Raw genomic sequence first — 13193 nt, forward strand, 5'->3', positions numbered from 1 at the left:
TTGCTCCTGATCTGTTTTACATCCCCAGGCCAGAGGTATGCTCCAAGCCAATTAACATCAGACTATAGAACAATCCAAAATGAACTAATTCCCTCTTGCCTGAGTTATCAAAGACAAAGTCAGGCACAGACATCATAATTAGACTAAATTTAATGCACATCTACATTAATACATTCTGATAAGATCAAGTATTGATAAAGCAGCATGTGTTTAGTTAATCCTGAATAGATCTCCTGTGGCATTGCTCACAGTAAGTCAGAAGATTTGCTGTTTAAAACAGTGGGGGCTTTTATACCATGTGGGATATAAGATCAGGGCCACTGATTTACAGTGACTGAATAAGTCAAATCAGATTTTTAATAAATGATATTCTGTGATATTTCCTGGTGCTTGGGGATTGAATTCATAATTCTTGTCCATTATTCTGTGAAAACTGTAAAAGAGTGTTTTTTATTATATATATATATTCCTTTACCTATGTTTTCAGATTCTTTCCTTTACCATTCTTAAAGCTGAGAATACACAGCAAAATGTATCAGTTGGAGGTAAAGATCTAGGGTTGAAATTACAATGGGCCCGCCAGTGCAAATGTGGCAGAACAGAATCCACTGTTCTTAAATTCTATACACTTGCCTTTCTGGCTTGAATTGACTCTGCTCGACTGAACTTTGGCTGTTTCAGGCCGCTCAGACCCTGTGTCCTTTGTCTGACCTGGCCTGACTCTCTTTATAGACTCGTGTTTGCTTGCTGGGAAGAAGGATACAAAGCACTGCTTCTGCTTTTGGCCTGAACTGTGCTTGGCTGAACTGATTGAGGCCAACTGCCTGCACTTACTCAGGCAGGGACAAAGGATAGCCTTTTTATATCTTAAATCTCATAGAGACAAAGCCCCTTTCTGGGTTTAAGTGTCAGTTGGCAGATAAAAAGGATTAATTGGGTCATGAGAATCCTATTCAATGTGATAAATCAATTTTGATGGGCATACGTCAGAAATTATGGATGTCGAACTTCCACACATTCTTCCTGGCCTGTTTTCACCTCTTAACATTCCAAAGCACATTAATCACAACTAAAATCATACATCCTGGGCTTTAGTTTTTTCCCATGAACCATTTCTGCTGGTTGCTTAACTAAGTCCCAAACAAAATGTCTTATCTGTCAACTTCCAGGTTGACCAAAAACAGTCCTATAATACTTGGGGTGCCAATGTTATCAGTAATTTCCTAGCTGTTAGGTGAGTGTCAAGAGTTTTTTGCCTTTCAGCTGTCTCATGGAGTTGCTCTCCCAGGATTCAGTGTTTACCATTCAGGTTTCCCACAGTTAAGTACCATAGTTGAGGGTGTCCACTATGCTATAATTTCCTTCTTAAACCCCTGTGCTTATCCACTTCTCTCTCCTTTAAAAATCTTCTTGAAACCCATCTTTATGGCAAAACCTTTGGTCACCATGCGAATCCACACCTGCATGGCTCAGTACCCATTCCTCTACCTTTTTCCATTTGTGAAGTACCTTGTGATTTTTTTTACACTAAAAATGGAAGTAGTTGAAAGCTTGGATATACCTCATTTGACTATGAAAAAGGGAACTTTTTTGCTGCTGTAACACTGCATATAACTTGATTACTGTGACTTAAAAAAAATTATTTTAATCAGATGAAGCCAAGCTATGATAAAGTTTTCATAATCTGATTTACAATAAGGTTACTAGCAAAAAGTCAACTGCACCTCCTCTTAAAACATTACAACAGTGACTATAATTCAAAGTACTTCGTTGCCTGTAAAGTGCTTTGAGATCTCCTGAGGTCATGAAAGTCGCTATATAAATGCAAGTCTTTCTTTCTTTTTTCTTTCTCTTATCACTTGCTATAAAAAAAATTTCCAAGATGAGTAATTTATTGTTTGTTCATTTGTTGTTTGTCATAGGATATGTTATCATCCATCAAGTGCACACAATTTTAATGCTACTGATTTTGCTTAATAGGAGCAAATAAGGATTGCTTTACTCACCACAGAGGTGTGCTGACAATCCGGCTCAGTGTATTTTTACGGATAGAGTAGTAGCCAAAAATATCAGTTCCAGTATGATCCAATATTAGTATTATGAAATTCATTACAGAATTGGTAAACTGTGTGGGAGATGCAACCTCTAAATTAGAATTTCAGTGGTCTTACCCTGCGTAGACAAAGTACTGATACTCACAGGGAGCGAGTTTCAAGTAGCACCCAAAATGGGCGTGAAGTTAGCGGAACGGCCACTCCGCCAAATGAGTGCCCCGCTGCAGCTCGCCGGTTTTGGGAGGGCAGGAAATTGGCAGGTAGCCATGTGCAGCGGCCAGCCGGCAGATCAGGCTGGGTGTGCGGGTGGGAAGGTGATCCTGGAGAGGGCCTCAAACGGGCCAGCAGTAGGCTGGAGTTTTTTTGGAGCTCTCCTGCTCTTCCTGGGTCCATCAAAAAAAAATTGATAGCTTCCTGGGCTGTGATGTGAGCGGCCTCCAGCAGTACGTTTAACGACCACTGTTTAGGCCGCTCAACGCCTGATACAACTGCTTGCATGGCACACACTCTGCCAAAACGTAACTAAAAATTGCAATCGGGGGTTCTACAATGTGTGTAGGACCCCGATTTGCACATTCAAACAGCCTCCCGCCTGTTTCAGGCAGGTGTGCTGCTTGCCCATTTATAGACCTGCCTGAAAATTGCATCAGGTGGGCCATAGACATCAATGGGCAGCTGAGGTGCCCCCCCCCCGCCTCGCCCCTCCTCCCCCCCACTTTTCAATTGCTGGCTGCCTGTTTCTCAGGTGAGAAATGAGTGGCTGGTGGTCGAAAATCCCCCCTCTTTGCTTTTTGTTCCAGTGTTAATGCATTTATATATTTGTCCCTCAAGCTACAGAGAGAAAAATCAGAATTATTATGGCAATAAAATATGCTCTGCGATAGTACTAACAGGGCTCCTGCTGCACGGGTTGTCACTGGAGCATAGTAAAGTAAATAGTGATGCCAGCACACTTTAATATTTATCTGTATGCAACCTTTACAAAAACATACAAGTGCAATCTTGACATAGCTCTATTCCTTAAAAAGACAAATAGGAAATGGCACCCAATGATTCCATGGACAAAGCAAAGTTCTAGTTGGTCATTCAGCTCTCTTTTTGAACAGGCCTATTTGTTTCTAGGTACCAAGAAACATAGAATAAAATGAAATCAAAAAATTGTTGACCTATAGGCAAGTTATACAATGCAGCTGTTGGTGTCAATGCAAAGTAGCTTTGGCTTGCCATTGACGCAAAGCATATGACAATTCAGATATTAAGTCACCTAAATTGCATCTAGGGATGAAGTACAAGGTCAAGTGCAGGAGTTTGTTGCTGTGAATGTATGTTTTGATGTTCAAAATTTGAAAATATTCTGTCATGGGATTTTTCAGGGTGTTTCTTTCTCAGTCATTTTCTTCCCTTTCTTTGGGCCCCGCATGTCATGCAGTAGTCGTGGCAGAAAAGACAGCCAGGCGACCTACTTTCAGCCTTTGCTGGTGCCCCTGTGAACAACCCATTAGCAGCTGTGCAAAAGGTCATTGGGAATGATTTTCTTGCATGTTAATGACTGGCAACTCAGTATGCGGGAAATTGTGGGCACAACTCATCTTACTCCATCATGCCATGAGACATTGAATTGATGTTGCAATATAATAGTTTGTAACCATGTCAATATTGCTTTTGGTTTTAGAGTCAGCTACAGTCATGAAAGTAAAAAGAAATGAATTACAGGGTGCTGTCATTCTATGGCTCCACAATTCCAGGGGCTGGAGATGGTGGAAAACCTGATTCGCCCAGTGGTGGAATATGGGGCAGAACCTGGTTATGTCCTCTGTCGCCCCCCCCGCCCCCCCCGCAGGATGGATTACTTTAATCTAGTAAAGGTTTGTATCCTTTCCAAAGGCCTCAAAGGGACTCAAACCAGCTGTGAACTGGTGTGAGTTCCATTCATGTCTTTTAAGGACACAAAGAGTGAAATTTTGCAGGGAAGCCTGGTAACTCCCCTGACACACCCACTTGAGGTAGGGGCTGGGTGAAAGATCCATCCTTGTCCTCCCCCACCACCGGAAATTAAAGGACTGGTCTAAATGGGCTCCCCACAAGTGAAAATCAGGCTTTGTGTTAACTTCAGCCTCAGGAATTTCACGATCAACGTCTCCAATGCTCTCTCTTAAGAACAATCCAGAACTTGATCAAGCACAAGGTTAGAATCTGAACTACAATTAATGAAAGTTGGAGTTATTCTCCAACCTTATTGGAAACCATTTCCACGAATTGTGCTTGATTAACTGGGAGCATAAATTGTTGACCAGTACTTAAACCTTAAGTCACATTATGTTCAAGAAAGTTTCTAATTCACTTATTGAACATATAGTAGAATTAAATAAAAGAAGAAAGAAGTTTTGCACAAAATTATTAAGTTAGGTGCAAAAAAAATTTCAAGTGTGTTTTGTAGTGGGAGATATCAGACAAGCAACTGGCCTTTTAACAATCTACAGGAAACCAAAAGACAGGAAGTAACAAGATGCTTCCCTGCCTAATTCACGTGTGGTTGAACTAACTTAGCATGCGAAATGCAGGTGCAACACAAATAGTTACTGTGTTTTAACAGAAGCCTTAACTTGTAAGAAAATGTTCACATATAATAAAACATTGAAGGAACTTAGTTCTTGAAAAGTTTGGATGTTCTAGTCTTCATTAAGAAGCAATATCATTGAAAGTAAACAGAGAAGAAAAGTAAAACAGACATACACATGGATATACAGTAAAGAAAGACAGGAAAAAACGAACTGGTCCATCAAACCTAGACATGGTGAAGCCTACAAACGCTATCAACACTCTTTCCAAGCCTCACATTCTCCAGGAAGAAGCAATTTAGCAATCAAAGAAGTTATTGAAAGGATACAGAAGAGGGCAACCAGAATGATTGAGGGGATGGAGGGATTGTATTATAATGAATGACTATGCACGTTGGGCATGTTCTTATTGGAGAACCAAAGGCTGAGAGGTGATGCGAGTGCCATTTTTAGGATTCTGAAGGGACTAGATATTGTTGACTATGACAAGGTGTTTCACCTTGTCCAGAACAATAGAACCAGAGGACACGGCCTTTGAAGAGGGGCAAATTCAAAACAAATCTGCATAATCATTGGCCCTGATATTTAAGGGGAAGTGGGGAGGGAGTAGGGGGTGCATGTCAACCGCCGGGAAACCTGGAAATACCGGGAAGGCAAAGGTCCTTGCGAATTTGAATATTTTTACTCCGTCTCTCGCCTGGGGGGGGGGTGGGGGGGGGGTGCAGGGGGAACTTAGAACACAAGAGGGTGGGAGATATCGCGGGGGGTTTGGAGAGATAGAGGTCACGGAGGGGCGAGTGATAGAGATCGCAGGGTGGGTCAGCAGATCGCGGTGGGGGGGGGCATGTTGACAGATCGTGGGTCGGCAGATCACAGAGGGGTCGGCAGATCGAGGTGGGGTGGTTGGCAGATAGATGGGGTCAGCTGATCGCGGCGGGGAGGTGAGATCGCGGCAGATGGTTTGGTTGATGGGCCGGGGGAAGCTCTCCTGCTCCTCCCGGCTCACAAGGAGAGCTGGAAAAGCACTTCCCTACTGGATCTGGCGGCTCCTGCCTCCCTTCAGCTGCCGGATATCCCGAGCCCTGGGAAACCTGGCCCGCAGCCATTAAATTCAAATGGCTGCCAAGATCTGAGGAATGCAGCCTCATTTAAATATTAAAATCACTGACCCGCCTCTCCAGTGCGGGTTACTCGACCGCCCCCCAACCCGCCATGATAAAACCAGAAGTAGGCGCGTTTGCGGCGGGTTGGGGTGGAGTTTCACATTTTTAACAATTTAACTGCCCGGCCCTCTCCCGCCTGTCATGGGGGAGGGGGGTTAAAACTCCCCCCATTATTTCAGTGAGCGAGTGGTTGATCTATGAAAACCTCACCTCATGTCTGGTTCTGTTGTAGATTAATTGACAGCGGTTGATGCCATGATTAATCAACAACTCCATTATTGTTGTATCAAGCGACTACCAAGAGGGTAGAAGTTGAACTAGATAGACTTTGGTCTTTTCTCGTCTAGCAATTTCTATGTTTTTATGAGTGCAGTAACTCATAACAATAATCCCAGCTACCCTTCACCTACCTTCTATAAGAGATGAGCTTGACTCTTAGGAACCCATCCTAGCTCCCTTTTGAAGGGCTATAACAAATCCATACCTATCACACATTTTGGTAATCTAATCCAGAGGCCGATGACTCTATGAAAAGAAATACTTACCAGCATCTAACCTAACTCTATGTTTTGGTGTTTTATCCTCATGCTCCCTAGATCCCTGTCCCTAGCTGAAATAACCTATCCACGGAATTTATTCCCTTCTTTATTTTGAAAACCTCACTCATATCACCTTGAAGTATACACTTCTCCAATGAGAAAACCCCAATTCATTGAAGTTATTATGATACCTAAGAGCCCTAAAAAGTAGGTATCACTCTGGCTGCTTTCCTCAAAACCTTCTTTAGGAACTTGCTATCCCCTGCTATGCAATGGGATCAAAACTGTAACACTACATTCTAAATGTGAACATAATGCTCCTCTGGGACCCACAAGGAAACTGTGGGCCTCCTCTGGCCCAGGCTTCCCTGCCCCGATGGGCATTCCCCTCTGAGCCACTTACCTTGTGCGGGGGACTGTTCCCCCAGACCCTGGTGACGGTCTCCATACCGCACCATTTTAACAGTTGGCCTGTTTGGTTGGGAGGCAGCATGCTAATGAGGCCTAGCTGTTAAAAAAATGACTGAACCTCTCTACTGCTATTCCCTGGCAAGTTGAATGTTCACTTGGCTGCATTCCTTACTGGGAGATAAAATCGACCCCATAATATCTATTGGGCTACCTTCATCTACCAAACTCATCACCTCGCAAAGAATTCAACGAAGGTAGTGAGACAGGAGCCATGTTGGGCTTCCCTAATTACTGTTTGCTAACTTTTAGTGATTTGTGTACATGGACACAGCTCCTAGTCTCTCAACATTATGAACATTACCTAATTTGTCTTTATCAGATCCAAAGTGGATGACCTCACTCTTCCCCCACATTGAATGCCATCTGCCACAGTTTTGCCCATTCACTTAATCTGTCTATGTTCCTTTGTAATTTCCTGCTCCCATCTACACAATTTACTGTGCCTCCTAACTCAGTGTCATCTGCAAAACTTGGATATACAACTCTCTATTCCTTCATCCAAGTCATTAATATATATGTTGAAAAGCTGAGGCATTCAGTGCAGATCCCTGGGAAACACCACATCACATCCCACCAATTAGAGAACGTTCCTTTCACTGTCTCCTATCTCCCAACCAATTACCAACCCAAGTCATAAGGTTACCTCCAATTCCATGTGCTTTCACTTCTGCTAATAATCTCTTGTGCGAAACCTTCTCAAATGCCTCTTAGGTTATCATTACATAGAATGTTTGTCCCAATCATCTTAAATGATGTGTGATTGCTGGAAATCAACTCTTTGTCCAACTAGCTGTCAGGGACACTGATACACATCAATGGTTCTGCTCTCAACAGATATGAATACATCAAACCTTTTATTTGATATGAACAACACAGATGCATATTGGCGCCTTTGGCATACTAGGCCATAATTTATATTTTCTACATCTTGAAAAGATCAGGTAAAGGTACCTAATTTGATCTTGTAAATGCTGGGAACAATAAGAAAGAATCCAATAAATAATCCACAAAAGATAAAAATGTTTCCTTTTTTCACACAAAAATCCTACACACTGATTATGAAACAGTTTGATGGTAGTCATAGATCTAATCCATAGTCCAAACCATCTCAATCCTCCAAGCTGAAATAGGGTGACAAACACTTGCTGCAAAGGACTTGAGAATAAATATAAGATACAGAAAATAAAAATACCCTCAAAAAATCATTCTCTACAAAAATATAGGAAAGAAAAAGTAGAATTTGTACAAGGTACAGGACAATATAAGTTGTATTGACTGTTTCCCATTAATAATATGTATGTTGGAAAAATCAGCATAAGATCATCTAGAGGGAACCATTATTGAAACAAAAGTGATTTACTGCATTGGTGCCTTGATGGCTAATTAATTGCAGTTTAAAAAGTGCGAGTACAAATTTATTTAACGGCACATTTACATTACAACTGTAGCATTAATGCAAAGTGGCTCACTGTTGCGGTAGTGTAAATGTAGCCTGAATCCAGTGTCAGGGCCCTGCCTGATATTAGCACAAAGTGGAGTGGGGATCCCTTGGGGAGGGAATTTCAATCCACTTCACTCTGGAGTTATTTGGGCCTTCACACCCGATTTACACTTCACAAGTTTATAGCATGGTGCAATGATGAGTCTGCTTCACACTGACACTAAATCGGGCCAGAATCAGGGACGCGAGCGAGAGGCAGGTGGAACTTCCACCTGCCTCTCGCTCGCGTCCCTGATTCTGGCCCATTTCCCAAGGAATCGAGCAACCCAACCACAACCTGACCCCATTCCCAGCCGCCGTAACATATACGGCAGCGATACAGGCGCTGGATGAAGCTCCCACTAAAAGCTGGAGGGCACTGCAGTTTATTTTTAACCTCAACCCAGTGGGAGTCCCGCGCTATCTGCTGCCCGACAGCAGCAACATGCGAGAGGAGCTGAGATGGCCAGAAGAGGCCCAAGTAAGTTTTAGAACTTTGCCTTGTTTTAAGCTTCTTGTGGGCCAGGAGGAGCAGGAGTGCTCCTCCAAGCCTCACAAGGAAGCCTTCGGCCTCCCCAGCTCCAACCTCCCCCCGTCCTGATCGCTACCATCAGCAGGCTCCCCCCTCTCAATCGTGGCCTCAGCCTTCCTCCCCTCCCTCTCAGTCGTGGCCTCAGCCTTCCTCCCCTCCCTCTCAATCGTGGCCTCAGCCTTCCTCCCCTCCCTCTCAATCGTGGCCTCAGCCTTCCTCCCCTCCCTCTCAATCGTGGCCTCAGCCTTCCTCCCCTCCCTCTCAATCGTGGCCTCAGCCTTCCTCCCCTCCCTCTCAATCATGGCCTCAGCCTTCCTCCCCTCCCTCTCAATCGTGGCCTCAGCCTTCCTCCCCCCATCTCAATCATGGCCTCAGCCTTCCACTCCCCCCTCTCAATCGTGGCCTCAGCCTTTCTCTCCTCCCTCCCGATCGCGGCCTCGGCCTTCCTCCCCTCTCTCCCGATCGTGGCCTCAGCCTTGCTCCCTCCTCCTGATCACGGCCTGAGGCTTCCCCCACAACTAACTGCCGGGGACCGTTCCCACGTGTTCCCAGCTGCGACCTCCCGCTGCTAAATCTCCGTTCTCTGGCCAGGCCTGGCCTGCTGTCGGGCGGGAGTCTGCACAGAATTATTTAAATGAGGCTCAGCCTTTAAGATCGGCAGGGCCTCCATGTTCCTGGCTGTGCTGGGTTCTTCACTCGCCACCGGGTTCCCCCGCACCCTTCCCAGCTCCCCGTTAATATTGGGGCCTTGATTTCTATATTATACTGTCATCTGCTTTCATTACATTGGACTAAAATGCTTGAAAATGTATTAAGTCTAGAAATAATAAGAATATGAGTAGGTTTGATATTAAGGGGCTGATTCTCCTCTCATAAATGCCTAGTGTATGCTCAGTCCTATTTTCTCTGTTTTATACTCTGTTCATAGTGTAAAACAGAGAAAAAAAGGACTGGAGATCTGTCTTATAGTGTTGCTCAAGGATTTCCAAGGTTTCCTCAAAGGGGTGCATTGAAGTGTTTGCGCTCAGAGCAAAGAAGGCACATCCTGTTCATTTTCATGCAGGGAAGACGGGTAGGTGCCCAACTGCAAGGTTGCTCTGATGAAGTTGGAATCAGGAGTTGGTGTTGGGCCTTGTGCCCAACCCTGCTCAGATTGGGGGATCTGAGTAGGGCAGGTAGCAAGGCCATGGAGGTTTTGAATAGGTTTGACTATTTTTTCAAGTCCTCCATCGATATTTGGGTCTGGAGCTGATGCAGTCGATGGTATTTAGGAACAGGCTGGATTTCTGTCCCTGATTCTGGGCTCCCCTGGGGAATGTTGGGCCTGTGGCGATGGTCTGAAGCCAGCGATACAGGCAGATTCAGGTCAGGTCAGGTGTAGCACACTTCAGGTGTTCTCTGTCTGACAAGCATCAGGCAAAGATGGGGAGGACAAGGAAAATTGATCTCTTAATTATTTTAAACATGAGTCTATTATGGGTTCCAATAGCCAGTTATGAAATCTTCCATGTTTACTTTTGTTCTTTAATTATGTGAAAATTATTCTTACTGCTTCCATTATTTTTAATGTGATATGGTGAAAGGGTGCCAAAAGCTATCTATTAGAAATCTAATTTTTATGTTAAACTAAACTCTTTCTCTGTAGTGTATACTGATCCTTTTGTTTTTCTTTTAAGGTACAAGGTGGCCAGAAACAAAGCAGTGCTGATCTAAGGCAAGAAAACGCAAGCGATCATGCGTGATGTTGCTTTCAACCTGCCATTTTTCTATGGCAGCATATCCCGATGTGAAGCAGATGAATACCTAAGGATGGGAGGGATGACTGATGGGCTCTTCCTGTTGCGCCTATGTCTGCGTAGCCTTGGAGGTTATGTTTTATCAGTTGTGCATGATCTAAAGATCTACCATTACCCAATTGAGCGACAGTTGAATGGGACTTATGCCATTGCTGGTGGTAAGTCCCACTGTGGGCCCGAAGAGCTCTGTGAATATTACTCTCGAGATGCTGATGGACTTTCCTGTGTACTTCGTAAACCTTGCATTCGACCAGCTGGTGTTGAACCCAAGCCTGGAGCATTTGACACTATTAGGGAACACATGTTACGAGAATATGCTCGCCAGACATGGAACCTTGAGGTAATTATTTAACTAAGACTTATGGATCAGTGCATAGGTTAAGCAAGTCAATCTAGTCCCTGTTAGAGTTGAACCATTCTCAATTTCAGGATGAGACTCGGATTAAAAATTACTAGTGGCAGCAATATGTAATACAATAAATAAATGAAATTAACTACTCTGAGAAAGTAAGTACAAGAAAGGAAAATTGAAAAATTTAAATCCAAAAAATTATTCTAAATGACAATCAGATGCTGGTAGTAAACTGCAGTTAGGATTAATTTGGAAAACAAACAAAAAAACATTCATATCATTTTTGAAATCCCCAAAATACGATGAAAATTTTAAGTCCCGAATGAGTGGTGCGCCAAGGCAGGTGGCGGGGCGAGCAATAAGCTCGCACGGTTGTGCGGCGGGATTTCAACATCCCAGGACTGACTCTTGCCAGGAGAGAATGATGTGGAGTCTGGTGGACAGGAGCTGGAAATCGAGTGGCAGGGGACCATCTCTGGGGACCAAAGAAAATGGTCCCCGGCAGTCAGGTAAGTGCGTTGGTGGTGTCCGCAGGCTATTACGGTTGAGGGGGTTCACAGGTGATTGTGGTGAGGGGAGGGGGGAACCCGTGGCAGGGGAGGCCCAATGTTTCCTAATGATGTCTGGAGGAGCACTCCTGCCAGAAGGAAATCTTAAAAAATTAAATTTACTTACTTTCTCAGCCCTCTTCTGGGCCTGCTTCTGTGTAGTGGGCCAACACGGTTGCTCAACATGCAGCTCTACATTAAAATCACGTTGGAGTCTAAATTACATCATCAGACCCCAAGTTTTGCATTTTAATGAGACTCTCGACTGCCTGGGCAAAGACCTTGCACACTGGCCAAAACACACCTGTAAAAATGGTGAGTGGCGCGAAGTGGAAGTGGATCCGGTGAGTTGGATAATCCTCCGAATTGAACTCCCTGCCTGCCCCGTTCTCGTTGGGCACGGCTTGTTAAAGTCGTGCCGAAGTGTTTATTACCCACTACTAAAATTTATTAGTCATACATCATTGTCATTCACCTCTGGCTGATTTTCTTGTTCTGTGCACAGAACAACATGAAATACTACTAATTTATTTTCTTACAGCTGAGTGTTCTTTTTAAGTTGCGATGCCCTGTGTTTCATAGTGCTTAACTTTTTAGAATATAGCAAGAACTGCATACATGTACATCAAACATTTTGTTTGATAATGCTCCTGTGAAGCGTCTTGGGACCTTTTGCTACATTAAAGACGCTGTATAACTACAAGTTGTTGTTGTGTCTGGCTGGTACTGCACGCTGTCACACTGCCTTTTCACTTCTGGGGGCTAGGTGAAAAAGGAGCCGATCTGACATTCTCTGTATGCTCGCTGGATGGTTTCTATGTCAAATATGCATGAACATTTTCAACCCTGCTTATAGAGCGTGATAGTCCATTGCAAAAATGCTGTCTATAATTTGGCACTAATTTGCAAAATATTCGTAGTATGAGACAGGTGTGGGAGAAGAGTATAAATTAAAATAGAGAAAATCACACATGTCAAATAGGTCCGTAAATAATGCAAAAGAAATGAACTTTAGCCTGCAGCTGACCCTGCTTTAGGTGACCTGGCATTGGGTGGCAAAAATATAGAATATATTGAGTTGAATGTATTTAGTATTGCTATTAATTGATGAGGAAAGAAAATATATATTTTTTTATTCGTTCATGGGGTGTGGGCGTCATTGGTGAGGCCAGCATTTATTGCCCATTCTTAATTGCCCTTGAGAAGGTGGTGGTGAGCCGCCTTCTTGAACTGCTGCAGTCCGTGTGGTGAAGGTTCTCCCACAGTGCTGTTGGGAAGGGCGTTCCAGGATTTTGACATAGCGACGATGAAGGAACGGCGATATATTCCAAGTGAGGATGGTGTGTGACTTGCAGGGGAGCATGCAGGTGGTGTTCTTCCCATGTGCCTGCTGCCCTTGTCCTTCTAGGTGCTGGAGGTCACGGGTTTGGGAGGTGCTGTCGAAGAAGCCTTGGCGAGTTGCAGCAGTGCAGCCACAGTGCGTCGGTGGTGAAGGGAGTGAATGTTTAGGGTGGTGGATGGGGTGCCAATCAAGCGGGCTGCTTTGTCCTGGATGGTGTCGAGCTTCTTGAGTGTTGTTAGAGCTGCACTAATCAAGGCAAGTGGAGAGTATTCCATCACACTCCTGACTTGTGCCATGTAGATGGTGGAAAGGCTTTGGGGAGTCAGGAGGTGAGTCACTCACCCCAGAATACCTACCT

The 13193-nt window shown here is 44.1% G+C and overlaps 1 protein-coding gene across 3 annotated transcripts in view; it reads left to right on the forward strand.

The window, feature by feature from the left end:
- zap70 (zeta chain of T cell receptor associated protein kinase 70) overlaps nt 1-13193 on the forward strand; it is a 93088-nt gene that overhangs the window by 19340 nt on the left and 60555 nt on the right. For all 3 annotated transcript variants that reach the window (XM_067968238.1, XM_067968236.1, XM_067968235.1), the window contains one exon: nt 10474-10933. In XM_067968238.1, coding sequence (XP_067824339.1) covers nt 10532-10933 — 402 coding nt within the window. In that variant the 5' untranslated portion in view covers nt 10474-10531. The remainder of the gene's footprint in view (nt 1-10473; nt 10934-13193) is intronic.

Source organism: Heptranchias perlo, chromosome 29 (assembly GCF_035084215.1).
Source record: "Heptranchias perlo isolate sHepPer1 chromosome 29, sHepPer1.hap1, whole genome shotgun sequence".
In the NCBI taxonomy this organism is placed as follows: Eukaryota; Metazoa; Chordata; class Chondrichthyes; order Hexanchiformes; family Hexanchidae; genus Heptranchias; species Heptranchias perlo.